Source organism: Pelobates fuscus, chromosome 1, assembly GCF_036172605.1.
Source record: "Pelobates fuscus isolate aPelFus1 chromosome 1, aPelFus1.pri, whole genome shotgun sequence".
Lineage (NCBI taxonomy): Eukaryota > Metazoa > Chordata > Amphibia > Anura > Pelobatidae > Pelobates > Pelobates fuscus.
This window is the reverse complement of record NC_086317.1, coordinates 90,268,639-90,288,807: the sequence shown is the minus strand read 5'-3', so window position 1 is coordinate 90,288,807 and position 20,169 is coordinate 90,268,639. Positions and strand designations below refer to the sequence as shown.

Sequence of the window (20,169 nt, the reverse complement as noted above, 5' to 3'; positions counted from 1 at the left end):
AGGGATATTGGGAGGTCTTTACTTTTAGGGCAGCACCAGGACAGCTATGATTAGTGGGACTTACAGACCCATGCAGCAGCTAATTCAGCTGTCGCCATTAAAATGGCACACAGTTAGTGCTGAGGAGTATAACTCCCATTAATATCTGACAGACTGGTTATGGCTGGGATCACCATCAGTACAATGTGGTGTTTGAAACCTGATCCATAAATAGAGAAAAAAAAAAAAAGGCGCGCAAAAGTATACTGAGAACGGGCAGCAGCTGAAATAGCCTGCCCTGATCTCAAGCTGGTTTTAGCTGATCCATCTATATATATAGTACTGTAAATTGTGTATTATGGGACAATTCCAGCATCGGGTTCAAGAGAACCCCAAGATTTCATAATTTTTCCACAATACATGCTTCGCTTCACTGTTATATATCATATGCATATATGTATTGGGCAGACTGGAACACATTTCCTACATATTACAGGGAATAATGACACAGATGTCACCATCCAAGCAGTGCAGGGCTAAAAAAAAAAAAAAACAAAAAAAAAACCACCATAACACCACCAGAAAAATCCACAAGAAGTTGCCTATTTAAGTAATGTTGAGTTGGTTGAACTATTTTGGACTTGGTACTACCACTGATCTAGAGGCCATGGAATGTTGCATTACAAGAAACTATCACTGTGTAAGTTCGGTTATAATATGTGGTTATTATTAATAAATATGTGCTGAGGTTCTCAGTTTAATTTAAAAAGCTTGGGCTCACTGAACTACAAATGGTAATTTATCTCTAGGAAGCTCTGATTCTAATTATGCATTATAATCAATATAACAACAGTGAATCTAATATTTAAATATACAAATTTAAAATGTACATAGTACATTGTGTGTGTGGTGCTTTGTCTGATTTTGAAATAGGAGTGCTCATTAACAGGCTTTAGCTTGTCTTATCATACGCGGCCTATTGACAGCACATTACAGGCTTTGTAAGAAGTACATCAATCAGTGTCTAGTTTGTATCCAGTGTGGTCAAATAAACTGAACGATAACCCTTTTACACTCTCTCTCTCTGTACGTGATAATGTTTAAATAGTTTTTTTTATTTTTAATCCATCATTTTCACATACACATACAATCTAGCAAATACTTCAAAGTACTCTGCAAACACCAGGTATTGGATCTTCCTCCTTGCAAGAATAGCCTTGTTTTATAAGTATAACTTTTAATCAGGCAAAGCACCACAGGGGTTACATCTCTAAAGCAGTAGAGGACACAGGCTTGCAACGTCTGATGTGAGTTGCAGTTTGGCAACAGCTAGAGGTTCCCAGGATGCGGAAGGAAGTAAAACACACATGCTGGCTACCACTGAAAATCTCATGACACAACACACTCACAAAGCACCATGGGAGATGCAGTTCTGAAAGGAAGTCAATATGCTGGGCTAAAACAATTACCTAGGTGAGAAAAAAGAAACAACTCAAAATAACTCTTCGCAAGCTTCAATGGGGTCAAATCCGACTCAAATGTCAAATGTCAAACACAATTAAAAAATTAACAGTGTGATCCTTTTTTCTTACCATATTGTCCATATTAATAATGTGTGAGACTTACAGTATAGCCATGGAAAGGGCACTAACTGTGCAAGTGTTTTACCATTATCCTTTTTTTAACCCCTTAAGGACCAAACTTCTGAAATAAAAGGGAATCACGACATGTCACACATGTCATGTGTCCTTAAGGGGTTAAACACACAAGTATCAGCTAAAGAAAAAAATAAAAAGAAATCATTTTACATATTAAACACTAAGTATTCTAACATTGCAGGGTTTACATCACTGCAAAATGCATCAGGTATTATGTATAAGGATACTGGCCAAGGTATTCATTCTGCTCTGTATGGATTTCAGAAACCCCCTCTGTGACGTCATATTTTCTTTTGTTGCCATTGCAATGCTGGTAGGAAGAAAAAGAAGAACAAATAAAAGACGTTAAATACAGGGTTATGATAAGTATACATTTTCTTTTTTAAGTGTTCCAATGTACTTATAGAACAGTTTGACTTCTTACCTGGCACCTCTCAGAGAGTCAGACATTCTCTGAGTCTGAGCTAAGCCCTGCAGTGCAGTGCTTGGCTCGTTGGCACTTAATTTCCGTGTCAGACTGTTTGTAATTGGTTTTTGTACCATAACAACTGCATGGTGCATAGTGTGTCCCTTTAATACCCTGTAATTACCCAGTGCACTTACATATATTTGTATATATTATATATTTTGTAATTTAGATTTCATTGACAGATGAAGGGAGCACCTCCAAACACACAAAGCACATCACAGAGAGGATGGGGAAAACCTGGCCATAATAAAAGTGATCCCACTAATCAATTCTTCCCAAGGTCATGTCCGTTCCTTCTATAAATTATAGCGGCTCTCCCTTTAACTTTTCTACTGCACGGAGAGCACAACTGTGTCCCTGTCTTTATAGCGTTCATGCAGGCTAATCTCTTCATGGTTTATTTACAACACTCTGAAACAGCTCATGACAAATTACATTTCAATGGATGAGAACACTGGAACAAGGGAAGACTGAAAGCCATACAGTGTTATGTCTTGGGGGAATCTGACTATTCTTGCTTTCACTTATAAACGGAAGCTCAGGTACATAACCATGCCATTAAATTATATAAAGAGAGCAATGCGTCGTTCTTATTACAGTAATTAAAATAATAAGTACATGAGCACACTCTGGATATTGTGCCCTGCATTATAGCCCCACTCCTGGGCACAGGCTTTCTAACCGAAGAAAATAAAAATCCCAATTGTGCCAAAAGCAGACAATAATTACAGCCAAGCTCTTCCCTGCTGTAGTAAATGACCTAAATCAAATGTCTTCCTGAAGCCTTTCACTGCCCAATGCTTATTCACAGGGTAAGTCTTTGCTGTGTCCCTGGACTCATTACAGCAGTTATCATTCTAGCTGAACAGGTTGGCCTAGCTCAGATGCAGAGTGCTGCTGGGTTATGTAAAGATCACCCCAGAGACACAATTAGAAAACCTCATTAGGAATATATCCTGGGAGTGAGTGCTTTTAACATTTGAGAAGCACAGCTCGATACGTGAGCAAAGCACAATTCTTGCAGCTATCGGGAGTTTATATTATGGAAGGGGATGGCTTTACATTCTGCAACAAAAGAATGTGTAACTTTCACATCAAAATAGGATTAGCAAAATAAAAAAGGGGGGATGTTCTTTGCACAGTTTTGGACTGGAGTAGTTATGGGTAGCATACATAATAAGCTAAATCTTAGATGAAGTCAGATGTAAGCAATTCCCAAAAGCAAGTTGCAAACAGCTACTCAAGAACAAATGATATCTGACCATTTATAGCATCTTTATTGGCATGCAGCTGGGAATTATTGAACATTTAAAGTAAATTAACTTTTGTTCCTTGTAAGACTGGTATGCGCTTCTTTTGAGAAGGCGTTACAGCTTTAAAACGCTACAATCACAATGTACAAGTTGCAGTCAGCTAGAAAGATAAAAGGCATCAGCCACCAACATCGGAAAGATGAGGATTAATTCTTAATTTGTATGAATAAAAGGCATATAGTTTGTGACCAAGAAAACCAGGATACAAAGAACAGCAATTGCACAGATCTCTTGGGCAAGGAACTATGTCCATTAGCTGGTATTCTGACTACAGCTAAATGAATATATCATACATACCAGAAATATTCTGTTTGTTAATGATTATACATTACATGTCAAAAGCAATCCACGGTTATATTTCTTTATCAATTACCAATAAATGTCTAACTGCGATGCAGAGCTCATTGTGGTTACACATTAAAGGGACACTATAGGCACCCAGACCACTTCAGCTCATTGAAGTGGTCTAGGTGCAATGCCCCATGTCCCTTAACCCTACAGAGGTAATGATTGCAGTTTCTGAGAAACTGCAATCATTACCTCTGAGGGTTAACTCCTCCTCTAGTGGCTGTCCACCATACAGCCACTAGAGGGACTACCTGAATCCAAACGGACCTTTGGTCCATTATCTGACATGGACGTCCTCACGCTCTGCATGAGAACCTCCAGCGTGCGATTTTTTTTGCATAGGAAAGCATTGAATAATGCTTTCCTATGGGGAAATCCTAATGTGAGCACGGCCATTGCCACATATGTGCAAGGGGTTTTAACCCCTTCAGCAGCGAGGGAGGGGGCACCACAGGATTTTACAGTGCCAGGAAAACAGGTTTGTTTTCCTGGCACTATTATTGTTATTATTGGTTATTATTTATATAGCACCAGCTTATTCCGCAGCGCTTTACAATAAGAGGTAGGGATCGATCAATATTGATTTTTTAGAGCAGATACGGATACCGATAATCTGTGGTAGTAAAATCCATATGAATTAATGAGTTTTCAAAGAGAGGCTTTATAGAGAGAGAACAAAAGGGGACCAAGAACTGACCCTTGAGGGACTCCCTTTATTCGTACAATGTAAAACATTCCGGTTTTTGAGAAGTTGCAATGTTTGCCTCTAGTGGTTGTCTTTCACACAGTCAGTAGAGGCACTTCTTTAAAGTGCATGGAGTTGAACTCCCTTAGAACGATGCTTTGCACGAGAACGTCCAGGGTTGATTCAATGTTTCCTATGAGGAAAGCCTAACATGTGCACACACTTCTTGTGCATGCGCGTAAGGTTCCTGGATCGTGCTGACTTCGTTTAACCTTTACTATTCCACTGGTAGGCATTGAAATCTGATACCCATAATACATGTTACCAGCCATAAAATGCAGCCAAAACCTGTGTGTCTATATATATATATATATATATTATATATATATATATTTATTTGCAGGCATAACCAATCACATCATATTTTTACAGGGTATCATTCAAGATCTCAATACATTAGTAGGTTGTAGAGTTGAACTAGATTAGAATCAATTTAATAACAGCAAGTAATCTGTATAGAGCTTTTCATTCCTAAAAACAGTGTGAATGGGTTCTAGAAGTGGGGAGCACATTTGAGGGAGGATTTCAAGATTCTGATCTTCACTTGAATGAATAGCTGAAGGTATCAAAGACTCAAACTCATGGTAAAAATATCAGGCCTACTAGCTGGGTTTCACCTGCACTATGTTTGCACCCGTGGACCCAGCAAGCGTAACACCATAAATAGGCAAAAGGGTAAAATTGCAATTGAACTAATTGACAATGTATACAAAGGCCTGACATAACACATTAAACATACTGCCTTTAAAAATGATAATCTTATGTAACATTCTACTGCATGTGCCACATAATCACCAGTTCAATCTATTTATTTAAAACGTACTACCACTTTTAAACAATTCTTATTGGATATGGTCCTTCATAACCATAAACGATTTCTCACATGTAAAGTAAACTGTGCCGTCTAGGAATGCACAGCTATTCATTATTTCCAAGATTTAACTGGACAAAGAGGGACACTGATTGTCAGTGTTGCCAGTAACAGGGTTGTTATGAGAAAAATTACATATCTTAAAGTGACACTACAGTCACCAGAACAACTACAGTTTATTGAATTTGTTCTGGTGAGTAGAATCATTACCTGCAGGCTTTTTGCTGTTAACACTATTTTCAGAGAAAATGCAGTGTTTACATTACAGCCTAGTGATAACTCCACTGGCCACTCCTCAGATGGCCGTTAGAGATCCTTCCTGGGTCATCGCTGCCTAAAATACATCCAAACATTCAGAGTCTCCTCCCTCTGCATGCAGACACTGAGCTTTCCTCAAAGAGATTAATTGATTCAATTCACCTCTATAAGGAGATTCTGATTGGCCAGGGCTGTGTTTGAATGGTGTTGGCTCTGCCACTAATCTGCCTCCTTGTCAGTCTCAGCCAATGCTATGTGGATGCATTGTGATTGGATCAGGCTACCACTTCTGCTGATGTCAGCAGCCAGGTCTAAAGGAAACAGTGACAAAGCATGCAGCTTCAGACTTGAATGCTAGTAAGATTTCACTATATTTAGGGAGGCATGAGGGGTTCAGGCGGGCTAGATGGTGGTTTTAACTCTCTACGGTCAGGAATACATGCTTGTGTTCCTGACCATATAGTGCTCCTTTAATAGTAACACATTATACATCTAAGATACAATCTAGAACAATGCATCTTATTTACGCAGACTGATTTCTAAATACGTTTATTGTAATTTAACCCTTTAAAGGGACACTCCAGGCACCCAGACCACTTCTGCTCATTGGAGTTGTCTGGGTTCCCACTCCCACTACTCCTAACCCTGCAACTGTAATTATTGCAGTTTTTTATAAACTGCAATAATTACATTGCAGGGTTAACTCCACCTCTAGTGGCTGTCTACTAGACAGCCACTAGAGGTCACTTCCTGGATTATAGCAAGGATTTTCCTTGCTAGAGCGTCGCTGGACGTCCTCACGCTGTGTGAGGACCTCCAGCGTCGCTCATTTTCCCCATAGGAAAGCATTGAAATTTGTTTTCAATGCTTTCCTATGGGGAGACCTAAGGTGCATGCGCGGCATTGCCGCGCATGCGCATTAGGTCTCAGCCGGTGGGCGGGATCAGTCTCGCCCACTGGCCAACGAAATGCAGAGGAGGAGCGGCGCGGAGGAGGAGACAGCGGCGAGGGACATCGCCGCTGCCTCGGGTAAGTGACTGAAGGGGTTTTAACTTCTTCAGTAACTGGGGATTGGTGGGTGGGAGGGAGAGGGACCCTCCAGTGCCAGGAAAATGGATCGTTTTCCTAGCACTGGAGATTCCCTTTAAGAAAAAAGGCAATTGTCTAAGTTCTGAACCAAAACAAAACCTAGAATTTGCTCTGTGTTTGTTCAACCATAATTTAAGGGTTTCTCATTAAATGTCCCCATACATATTACATATTATATATCACTTTTTAAAGGCCAGAGAGGGCTTTCATTTGATATCTTATATGTAACATCACAGTGTAATTAACAGTTTAATTAAAATGTTAAAACTGGAAAAAAAAAAAAAAAAACACATTCTCACATATCCCGTTCAACTAAAGAAAAACTAAAAATATGTCTAGGATCTAAATACATTTTTGGTAATTAATCTTAACCCTTTACCAACCTCACACCTAATTCTTTACCAATCCAAAGCTTACACTAACACAGTAAGGTCAAGGTTGTCATCAGTAACAACCATGACGCTTACCAAAGGCCCGGTGGTCCTGGGGGGTCCAGCCGACTGGGGCCCATGTACTGAGGGCCACCCGATGGGCATATGTCTTTAGGGGCCCAGTCAGCGCGGCGGTCCTTTAATAGAGAGACCAACCCCTTTCAAAATGGCAGCCCCAGCCAGTACTCTGAGGAAGTGACAGTCAGTCACTTCCTTCTAGCTTACTGAGTGCGGGAGGGAAGAGGCAGAGCGGAGGAGAGAGCCAGCTGCCAGACTGACTCCCAGTATCCCAAGTCATCCTTCTGCACCCAAAAGGGTAATTATAAATGGAGCCTGCTCCCCAGCCCATTACCATTTGATGGATGTTGGGCAGTTGGCAAAGCCCAGCACTGATGGCAATTGACCGGTCAGGCTCAGAGATCCTGGGAGGTTAGCCCGAAGCAGCATGCAGCACATAAACACAGTGGCTGAGCATGACCTCTCAGCCACAGGAATTAAGTTAAAGGGCTCTAAGTAATGCTGCTTAGATCTCGGGGGGGCCACTGAAAATGTCTCCATCTGACAGAGGAGAGACCCAGGTATCATTGATACCTGGAACTTCCAGGTATAAGCAGGGTGTTGACCCTGCTCACACCACAATCTCTTTATAGGCATTAAACCCCTATTTAAAGAGCTGCTTGCTGCTCATCAGAAAGTCTGGAACCACCAAAAAAGGCACCAGCTGACAGCAAAGAGCCTCACAAATTCACTGATACCTGGGACTCCCTGGTATAAGCAAGGATTTAACCCTGCTTACATCAGGACAAGTCACATCCTAACTGACATGTCCTAATGTTGTTAAAGTGTTAAAGACACATTGAGTATTATTGTCGTGGAGCTCTGCTATAAACTGAACTACACCTACAATATGGAGCTCTTTGAAAAGAGGGGCATTAGAATAAGAAAGAGGGGGAGAGGAATTTGGGCCCAAAATAGGGAATGTCCCTCCTAAATAGGAACACTTAGATTTTACTTAAGCTTGAACTTTGCTATTTCACCTAGTCATGTATGAGCAAAAACTGACCAACATTTCCTTGGGAAAGCCCCAACTCGACAGGCAGTGGATGAAAATTACCGATTTGCTAGTAATTCACAGGGCATGCTGCTCGAAGTTGATACAAAGACGGTGCATTATACCTGTTATGGTAATGAGAGGCTATGCTCTGTTGTGGAAGGCTTTTAAATCTATGAATCACTTGGGCTATTAGGAGAACTTCCGCTCATTTATGAGTTACATGAGGGAAATATTCCTTCAGCTAGGCAAAAATGAAACAGAAAATTCTAGAGCGCGCTAGGTTCTTTTAACAGCTCACGTATGATGGATACAACCGAGCTATATTATTACAGCATTGCAAGTGAGTATTTTGGAACATTTGCTGATAATTAACAGTTAATGAGAGTGTGGCAGCAGTGACCGATTAACCTCAGATATGGATACGAATACACAAAATAGTGAGATGTATCCTCTTTCACAATAAAACTTGTGATTTTTGTCTTTCCATTGCCCTTTTCATCTTTTACAACTTCGTCTTCCACTTTTATTCAGAGTCAACTTCCCCCATTTCCTAACAAAAATTTCCAGTCATTTCAATGTATTCCATGTTCCAAATTTCACGCAATCGCTCTCCCTGCTTAAACCTTATGTCATTTCACTTTGCCTCTACTCCATCCCTTACTCCTCCAGCTCCATGTAATATCTTTATTTAAACATCATCTCAACTTACATTTCTGTCCTGGACATTTATTATTATTTTTACTCATTCCACCACTTCCATTTCATCTGCCTCTCCATGGTGTCTTCCTTCCCTCGAGTTTTAACCTCTGACATATCTACTTTTCATGGAGATTATTTATAGGGACACTACACTGCCTAAACCCAAACAAATTAAAAATCACTGTTTAACAGAAACTTACATGCATTTTATTATGCATTTTTCATTGGGGGTATATCTAAAACAGCTTTCAAAAGCTGCAGATCTCGTCTGTAGCCTTTACAAGCCCCCCTCTTCTAACCTCACCCAGTCATTAAGTGGCTGTTTAATCACAGACTTCCCAATACAGCTCAATGAGAAGTCTTTGTAAGTTGGGTGCTCTTGCCTCTTGAGTTAAGTTCCACTGAGTTAAGCAAACCAGAAAATGCAAGGCCGGTTGTCTGAACCTGGTGGGTGTAACCAGGTTAATTTGGAAAAAAGAAAATTGTGACTTCATATCTGAACTTTTTGTAACAAAAGGACACATTCTCTTAAAGGGAAACTACAGAACCCGGAAAACAAAGCTGTTGTCCTAGCACTATATATATCCCTATAGTGTCCATCTCCCTAACTGTGCTACAGAAGGTTTAAAAAAAAAACCTTCTGTCACTTACCTGAGTCCAGCACTGATGTCCCTCAGCACTGGCTCGGGTCCGCTCCCAACCGGCCGACATCAGGATTAGAATTTCCCCACAAGAAAGCATTATTCAATGCTTTCCTATGGGAATTCCGGTGGCGTTGGAAGTCCTCATGCATAGCCTAACAATCCTGAAGTCACTCTAGCGACTGTCTGGTAGACAAACACTAGAGGAGGAGTAAACCCATAAAGGTAATTATTGCAATTTATAAAAAATACAAAAAACACTGCAATAATTATCTTTCCAGGGTTAAGGGTGCTTGGACACTGCACCCAGACCACTTCAATGAGGTGGAGTGGTCTGGGTGTCTATAGGGTCTCTTTAATAAATCTAAAGTACTTTACGGGTCTGGAGAGTGCCTTTAACTCTGCTCCTTCATCATAGGCCAGGCATAGGTAACCGTTGGCACGCCAGATGTTTTGGACTACACCTCCCATGATGCTTAGCCAGCATTATGGGTGTGGCGAAACCAACCTCGCCACTGGGCCCTGGAGAAGCCTGTTTGCTAGCCTCCTACCTGCTGACTATGGCCCCTGGGTTATTTGGGGCATATTGTACTTTATATTGCTGCTACTGGCCCTTTAAAATCAGCGATGGACATATTGGGACTTTTGGGACTACTGTCCCTTTAAGACTGTGGAGCATATTCCAGTATACTGCCTTTAATATTACATATGTATTTATGTGTTGAGTTTAACCTGGGATATGTATGCAGCATTCATCTGATTGTTCGGTAGAATCACTCCATTCATTATATTGAGTGAAACTACCGAACAACCAGACCACCCAGGAATAAGTGTGCCTCCAATTACAGTTTGCAACAATGTTGCAAACGGGTAATTGGCAATCAGTGTAATGTATTCTTTGTCCTCTGGGTGGCCGCCATTCGGGAAACAAACACGTGGCGGCGGCCATCTTAAACTACCGAACAGCGGTGTTTTGCCGTCGAGTGTCTGGAACTAAAATCGGACACTTGACTAGGCAAACACCGCTGAGACCTCCATACTTCCAGAAATTCGTATAGAAACTACCGAATGACCCTCCGTTCGGTAGAAAGAACCCCACAAAGAAGGGAATTCATTCAAACCCTCTCCAGGCTCTATAACACAGGCAATTCGTCTGTTTTCATTCCCTTGTTTGTGACCGACCGCAGGGCCAAAATGCATGGAACTGTTTTCGGATACTTTACCCATGCGGTCGGTCAAATCTTTGGAACCCCATATCTCACGAACCGTTCATCCGAATGACTTGAATTTTGAATATGTTGTCCCCCTGAATAAGGGCTATCCAGCGATTTAAAGGTGTACCCCCGGGTTTTGGGGTACATCCAGAACTTGGCTGAAAAGGTGTACCGGATAATTGGGTTTAATGTTATCTGAGGGGAGGGGATGTGTGGGCTGAACCATGTATGTGATTGGATATTTTATGCCTCCCCCTGGGTGTGGACTGTATGTGTATTATTGTAATAAAAGCCGGGCTGGATGAGGCAGTCCAGAGTTCCTGTTTTACCCTCAAAGTGATGTGTCGTCTCATTATTGGGGGGAAGGATTTATTGCATGCTGTTCCAGTTGACTGCTAGGAGTACAAGCCTATTCGTATGGTTCCTATTCAATGGTCTACAGCATTCATATGCTTGGGAGAATTTAAAAGGTTTCTCGGATTCGGTGATTGTGGTGTCTGCCAGAGTGCTTGGAGTCCTCAGGAAGCACTAGGAGCATCCATTAACGGAGGTACCAAGTCGGGGTGCCAGGCGATCCGTTACAATGGGTGTAAGAGCATTATGGGGGATGTAGTTCACAACATCTGGAGTGCCAAAGGTTGCCTATGCCTGTCATAGGCACTCCACCTCTTCACAAACTAACCGCAATTAACAGTGTTTTTGACCATGCATGATGTGGACCACTAATTAATAACTTTTACAATAAAGATCACTAATGGCTAGGATTGGGCACGGTTTCTTTTATCAATCATGTTTTCCATGGTGCTCAGCAAGCTAGATAAGTCATGTTCCCCTGAACATCTACAAAGATCATTTAACCATAAGATCTTGTAGAAATGCGCCAAGAAGATATAGAGCAACTACTTCTAGACATACAAGGAAATCAGAAAATGTCAGCATCTAGCATTTGGTGGTAAACAAACTAAAGTACAGCATCATCGGACACACAGCTAAGTTACTGAGCCTTGCTCATTCAAAGTATCCTAAGGTCTGACATTTTTGCCTCTACATGCCTTACTTATAACAAGCTCCACATTGAATGCTACCTCTAAGCAAGAAGAAACACCTACTCCTATGTTAAAAATGTGCACTCCTACTTCATAGCCTTTTGGGAAATGCAGTCCACAACAGTTGCGGCCTCAAACCATCCATCGATACGGCAAATGTGAGATTTTTTTTTTTTTTTGGAAGCAAGGCATGAGGAATAAATTCAGAACTCCAATTTAATGCCTGGAGAAACCTTGCTGATCAGTGGAAAACAGAAATGATGATGACTGAAGGAATACATTTTGCATTCAAGTAATTAAGATATCTAGACTGACAAATGTTGAAGAAAGGTCAAATACACTTCTTGGTTGGGCTGTTCAATCTATTTTAAAATGGCAAGCATTTCAATACCGTGTAGAATTGGTTGTTGTCATGATGTAAAATTGGGCAGTTGGATATTGATTGATTACCATGTGTGGTTAGTCCACTTCCTACAAGATAGGAAGGCCATGAGATATGGTTATGCGTGTGCAATGTTTATGATGTATATAAAACTCTACAGGAAGAGCATATGCATTTATTTCCAGGAAAATTAGACTAGGAACTTGCTTTAAGAGCAGCTGGGAAACTGCTACACAATAAAAATAAATCTCTACATTGTGTTGGCATATTTTCAATCAATTTTACAGATCACTAAATTGATTAACCCCTTATGGAGCAAATGCTACATTTTACCATAATCTCAGTACCTCTATGGCCAGCACGGAATTCCCTGTTTATTATGCCATGCAGCATTGCAGTCATTAAAGGGTGAGCCTAAAATTTGTAAGCACTTTGCATTACTGCACCCTGAATAAACTTGTAATAATATTTCTCACCGTGGCTTATACTGGCAGAGATGTTTACAAAGCACAGACAGACCATGGTGGTCAAAAGATTGCCGCCCCCCCCCCCCCCAAATAAAAAAAACATGTTAGGCCCATGGCTCCACCTTAAATAAGCATAAACTGTATCTTTTATCCAGCACTTCTAGGGTCCCCCGGAGCTGGCTCCGCCCCCGCTCTGCCTCCCTGGCCAAAGTCATCAGAATTGATGGCCTCAGCCAATCCAGTGCTTTCCCATAGGAAAGCATTGGGAGGCTATTGTGCATGCGCGGCAAAATGTGCCAATCAGTATCTCCTCATAGAGATAAATGGACTCAATGCATCTTTATAGAGAAAGTTCAGCACCTCCATGCAGAGTGTGGAGATGCTGCACTGACCCAGGAAGCCCCTCTAGTGGCCTGGAGGTGACCCTAGGCAATAATGTATACACTGCCTTTTATCTGAAAAGGCAACATTTACATAGTAGACACCATAACCACTACATTAATTTAGTTGTTCTGGAGACTAAAGAACATTTGTCATGACAGTGTAAATCAGTGGTCCCCAAAATGTAGAAATACAATTCCCATACATTTAGAATGTCTTTAGAATGATAAAACAGCCTGGAAGCTGGTTTAAACCATCTAAGGATCTACATTTTGGGCACCCCTGGTGTAAACAATGGCCTGTAAAGGGTTAATAATGTTAATTTGTCCAACCACCAAAACCCCCTCCTGACACATGCACAACTAAGATAATTTATGATTGGTTAACATTTTTTAATCCACTGTTAAATTTGCACACCATAATTCTACTTTATTCAGCCTGCATATTATCTTGGGTCTGCCTATTATCTTTCAATTAAGAAGCAGAATTAGAGTTAGATCGCTAATAATTTGCCATGAAGTCTAGTGGGGTCTCTCAGAGATCTGCTACCATGGAAAATTACGCCCCTTGTTGTCGCTGGCCTAAGGTTTTTCCACCCTTCTGGCTTACTAAAAACAGTATTTGCTTTGTGACCAATCTACTGGGCATTGGTTTAGATATCAAGCAATTATTATCAAATATTATTCTTACCTTATAGTTTCTTCTATCAGACGATCAGAACTGCAAAACAAAAAGCAAAAGGTTATAAATGAACCAACAGGTAATTGATGCAACTTCATTAACAAATTGTAAAATATTGACAATTCCATTTATCAGGCACTATATTACACTCTTGTATAATTAAGTTAGATACCCATTGTTCAGATACAAACAACAGCATAAAGAAAGATATATATCACAGTTCACCTGTAGAGTGAATAAACACAAGCTCAAGTTACACAAACATCATGTGAGCTAGTTTAATTTGATAATGATGACTTTCAGTTGAGGGGTAGTTCTGTTTTATTACTGTTGTTAATTCTCTGATAGATGGCACAGGAGAAGTGTATGACTTGCCTTTTTAGCAATTATCAGCTTAATTGTAATAAATGATTAAACTCAAATGGAAGAAGAGATGGAGAGCCCATTAAACCTTAGAAGCAAAGTTGTTTTCCATATAGAAAGGATCACACACTAAACCGTTTAACCCTTTTCATTTTGAAAAGCCTTTAGTGATAATGCCAAGCGATAAATACAATCTATGGGCATCAATAAAACAGACATCTCAAACAAATAAATGTGGACTTGCTATCTGCAAATCTGTTTCAGGTGGGTTAAAAAATGGTATCTATACATTGGTTAGTGCAACTGCAAAGTATACATTAAAGGACTATTTGTTTGTGTAAATTGCTGCACTCCATACACTGCAACGGCAAAACAAAGCCCCCCCCCTCCCCCCTCCCCAGGCAGTGCATAAAGCCAAAGGAGCGCTGTACAAAAGTAAGTTTACGTAGGAGCTCTGCGGAGGGGGGGTCCGCAGCCCACCAGGAACAACAAGAAGGAGAGTTCCACATTTTGACACCTGTGAAACTCTACTTCTTGCCCCCCACCCCCCCCCCCGACAGATTAAAGGGTTTAAAAAAAAAACCTAAAACCCTCCCCCCCCCCAAAAAAAAAACCTAAAACCCTCCCCCCCCCAAAAAAAAAAAACCGCCGATCTCCCTTGGCACTCCACATCAATCGACAGGGAAGGAGGGGGATGGCCTAATGTGCAGCGAGCACTGTGAGCCCTCCATAGGAGGATGGGGATTTCACAGATGTTGGATATCCTCATGCAGAGCATTAGGACGCCCAGCAGCATTTAGCCAACCAAAAGTCTGTTAGCAACCAGAGGCAGTCTTAGTCCTGCAATGTAATTATTGCAGTTTCTCAAAAACTGCAATGATTTAGATTGCAATGATTTGGGACTGGGACACTGCACCCAGATCACCTAAGTTAGATAATGTGGTCTGAGTGCCTATAGTGTCCCTTTAACAAAGTGGATACTTTCTAAATGGCAAAAAAGGAACAAACTAAAACCAACATTTACTAAGGCAAATCTTGGAGGAATAGTAATATCTCCATATTAATGACATGGAAACATATCATCATGTGTAATAAATGAATAAATAAATAAATAAAAAAAATGGGGCCATGTACCCTGCTCCATAGAACACCCATATACACATTATTATTCTCAATACATGTACAGAAACCAAAAATAAAAATATATAGTTTTTGGTTACAATGGAAATATTTTAGGATTACAATCAAATGTATGAGTATTACCCCAAATAAAAGTGGGAATGAGACCTTGTTCATATGGTTTTACGTTATAAGATAATGTTAGAGAAGGAAAGTGTCAAAATGTTAGCCAAAAATGTAGCCGTGGAAAAACAAAATCACCAAAAATAATGAAATAATGATTGCACTTTTTAATTAAAATCCATTAAAATCCATTGTATTACATTTTACGTACGGTTTTACCAAGCACACAGGCTTCAGTTCTGTGTGCTTAGTGTATAAAGAGTGTCCTATCTGTAAAAAAAATTTTTTTTTACCATTTTACAAAAAGTGCAGATTTCAGTAGAAATTGGCACTTTTATAAATTAACTATATTACTCCTTTCTGCCCAATTCTATTACTTCCTGTTTGTTTTTTTTTAGCTCAGTGGAGACTAGAGCACCCGCTTTGCAAAGACTTCTCATTGAGCTGCATTAGGAAGTCTGTGATTGGACAGGCACAGAAAATCTTGGTTGTATTAGAAGGGGAGGGCTTGCAAAGGCTTCAGTCAAGCTTTTGCTAGCTGTTTTTAGATATATCCCCAATAAAAAAAAAAAAGCATAATTAAATACATGTGTGTTTCTATTGCGGGCATATCTACTAAGCTGTGATTTTTATTGAGTTAGATTTGGGCAGTTGAGTGTCTCATTAAACTTCAGTTATGGGATTCATTTTCCTCTGCTCATATTCTGGAGCCACGAGAAACTTGGTCATAAGCCAAATATTGGTAGTATATAATCAAACACACATAGCAATAGGGAAGCAGAATGCTGTATAAGCACATTCAACAGTACAGTGCAAGCGACAGCCTCTAAAAGCCTTAAGTGATCATATTACAAAAGCGGGGAGATAACAGAAGTCATCACTTTTATCACATCATACACATGTAAGACATTTAAAGATAAGTCATTAAGGGGATTAGTGTCCCAGAGGGAGTTAACATATTTTACTATTAGGGACTAGGAAATGTCACAACATATGGAAATTGGCCATTACAGTCTAAATATCGCCTAGTCATAAGATTCTGACTGGATATTTCACTTTTATTACTTGAAGAAGACAAAAGTAGATGGAAATCTACACAGAATGAAAAGGTCAGGGAAGTCTTTGTGTAAAAAAAAAAAAAAAAAGTTCTGGAATAGCAGAAATATAGAGCTTTGTCAGGAAACAAACATATGTTCCGGTCGGATAAAGTCTGAATCATTTTTTTATTTTTAGTATAATAAGATAAATTGCAAATCACATTGGTTTTCTACTTACAGTTTCACACCCATTTTGCAACAGTTACACTGATCAAAGGCGAAGATTAACGTTCACAGCCTAAATATTTGGTTCTCCACGCTGAGTTTCTTTTGTTTTTTGTTTAATCCGTTTTTTCTTTACTTTTTAATACAAAATTTTTGCAAGATGTAATCACCTTTTAGCGGTTTACATGTCCAGTAAATAAAGGCACCTTCAAAGTCAGATACATTTAAAAACTTTTTGTAAAATACATTTAACGCACTGGCAATACAGCAGCTTGACTCGGTTAAAAAAAAATGAAAAATCTCCTTGTCAGCGCAACAGCTGGTCGCTCTGTACTGTGTCATTTGCTATGCTGGAGACCCTTACACAGTGAAAGTAAATAGGCAGGAGGCATTACTGAAAGTCATTAGCATTAACCGCAATTGTTCCAACCATGCCAGGAACAAGTCTAATGGATTCCTTCACCCCTCTCAAAGTAAAAGAGTAACATATTCAACAGCAGAATTAGGAATGCTGATGTGCCTTCTACAGCTTGCACTTAACCTTTGGGTGAGCAGGATTCTTTCTAAAACAGCCTACTTAGGAACCAAGTCAACAAGTACTGGCAAGATAAGGGAATAGGAGGAAGCATTTTCTTTCCTAGGGAACAATGCACTATACAAATAAAGAAGGCACCTTATATAACTCTATGTACCAGCTCACAACTGAAAAGTTCCCCAGTGCCTTGAGAACTGAAAGTTGCCTGCCAACAGCCTCACTTTTAGTATTCAGCACTTTTCAGCTTTGAGGACATATTGTTCTTTGAGGACTGCCACAAACACAATTTTAGATTACTATCTAACATCATCAATCCAATAATAATAATAATAATAATAATAATAGTAATAATAATAGTAATAATAATAGTAATAATAATAGTAATAATAATAGTAATAATAATAAAATAGTAAAAAAAAAATGGCATAACTATAGATTCAGTTCCACGTTAAGAACTAAATGGGGGACAAGTCAAAAAATGTGGCCCTGCATTATAATATTTCTGGAAATAATATAATTAGCATAAAGTCTGAGGTTTGTAATTTTGTGAATTTCGTAGAAAACTTTGATTATCTGCATCTTATTGATATTGCAGCATAAATAGACACAACAAGCTGTGGCGATCTCATTCAGACAGTGACCTTTCAGACCACCATGAGCTTATTGATAAAAGAGCCATTTTTGAAAACATAAAAATGTGTGAGCAGCCTGTATGCAAGGAAATTCAGCTCAATAAAGCTTCCCCACCTGTACTAAGCAAGCATAGGCAGCTACTATGCATTCCTGAAGAAATAAGAGAAAAATGGAGAGGGATTCTGTGGGGGGTAGATGGATATATTCTGATGTGCAGATGGCATTTGCTGATCCGGTATGCTGCAATCTCCCTTTAGATCTTCCATGCTCAAGACAACAGTCTCACAAACCCAAGATGAATTCAAACCAGGATTACCAAGTCAAAGTTTATTTTTCTATTCTATCTAACAAGCAGGCACTGAGGGACCCCATTGTACAGATGTTCCCAACTCACAGACACTGCTGGAATGTGGGCGCATACTGCTAAAGCCAGAGAGAGGGAATTAAGCTTTGCAGCCATCCATAGATGATTCAACAGTATTTTCTTTATATTTTAACAACGGCATTGGACTATAATACAATAGGATGTTAGGAGGCTTAAACGGCATTCTTTGGTAGTTTATAATATTGGTGAGGGCATTTTTTTCCCATATGTACCATATAAATAAATGTTATTGTTATGGTACAAACGGGTTCACGCCAATAGATCTGTTTGCAATTCCTGGATTGGGGGGGTGGGAGCTGTACATTTTTCTTGAATGCCCTGGATATATCATACATTATCCAGACGCCTTAGTATTTCAGTCACTGTTTTGCTTAAATCGCTCGGTTTCAACATAGGGGACAATGACATTTAATAAATTCAATATATATGAGTTAGTACACTCCACTCCCCGAATAAAATAAATAAAAATATTCTTTAGTAGATAGATATAGCCCCTATGAAAGCATGCATGCATTTCCTTATGATTTTTTTCACTGGTGGTATAACTAAAACAGTTGGCAAAAGCTGCAGCTCTCTTGCCAGCAGCCTTTGTAAGCCCTCCCCTTCTAACCCTGCCCAGACTTTCTGTGGATGTCAAATCACATACCTTCTAATACAGCTAAATGAGCAGTTTTTGCAAGACAGGTTCTCTGAGCAATTGCTCATCTCTTGAGTTTAGCTCAACTGGTTGTTTGATTGACAGCCATGGGGTCTAACAAAGCTTACTTATAAAAGTGGCAATTTTATTGAAATCTGGACATTTTGTAAAAATAAAAAATAAAAAAAAGGACACAATCTTGCTGAATTGTTTTGTGTGACTACTAAGTACCTAGGCGTCTAGAATGTCTCTAAGGTTTTTAGAACAAACAACATACTTTTTAAAGTATAGAAGAGTATGTAAAGTATTGAAGACTTAATACTCACAAAAGTCACCAAAACTCACTACAACATGATAATCTGATGCCAAAGCAAGTACCTTTAAAATCCAGATTAAACAAACACATCATGGTTTAGTAAATAATGCTGCTTGTATTTCTCTTCCTTGTGCAGTGAAATGTTTTAAGGAGGTAATCTATTGACCAATCTTTTAATTGTGACTTTGGAGATGGTTTCTGCCTTGAGAGTGGGTGAAGTAATATAAAGTTTGGAGGTGGAGAGTGTCAATAAGTAGATGCAAATAACGGATACTCCCACTCTCCTTTGACAAAGATTCCCGCACTGCCCTGGAAGAAAAAAAAAAAGCTAAAAGATGGGAGGACCCACCAGGATATGAACCTAAAAGACTGTATGGCCCTCAGCATTTAAAGCAAAATTAGTTTAGGGCATTCAAGTGTATAAGGCAAACATATTTTTGTATAGTAAAACTTAAATTTTGTATATGAAACTGCTAAGTAGAAGCCAGACAAGTATAATATTAATAAATTACAGAGTCATTGGTATAAATGATGTTACAGAACACTTCAAAGGGTATATAACCACATAAAAGGATGACAATAGATTAATCTAAAATCCGTTTTAAAGTACAGGATGTAGCTAAGTGCTTGGGGATTTTCTGTCGAAATATCCAACATAACCAAGTTAAGAAAACGGTTAGCTGTGCTCAATATTAATGTAATATATATATATATATATATAAATATATTTAAGTGTACAATAACATACATGAACATCATGTATTTTATGTACCAGCAGGGCTACTGAGGACATTCAAAATGGCCATAAGTTGAGGGTGGAGCAGTGTGAAACACTTAAATTGAATGCTGCACACAGCCCTTTAAATCAGGGTACCTGAATAATCACATTCAGCCACAGACCATAATTAATGATGTCACTGGGATTCCCTCAGAGTGGGAGACATGCAGACCATGAAGATCAGGATCAGAAGAGGAAGATCGTCCTTTCCTGATGCAATCACAAAGTTAGACTGCAGAACTGATGTCTGCAGACCAATCGGCAAAGGGAATCCCTAATGTGGGAGTAGAAT

General features: G+C 39.5%; 1 protein-coding gene across 2 annotated transcripts in view; it reads right to left on the bottom strand.

Moving 5' to 3' along the window:
- GOSR1 (golgi SNAP receptor complex member 1) overlaps positions 1-20,169 on the bottom strand; it is a 65,776-nt gene that overhangs the window by 2,690 nt on the left and 42,917 nt on the right. For both annotated transcript variants that reach the window (XM_063450015.1, XM_063450016.1), the window contains exons 7-8: positions 13,736-13,765; positions 1,865-1,947 (exon numbers count right to left, since the gene is read on the bottom strand). In XM_063450015.1, the coding sequence (XP_063306085.1) occupies positions 1,865-1,947; positions 13,736-13,765 (113 nt within the window). The remainder of the gene's footprint in view (positions 1-1,864; positions 1,948-13,735; positions 13,766-20,169) is intronic.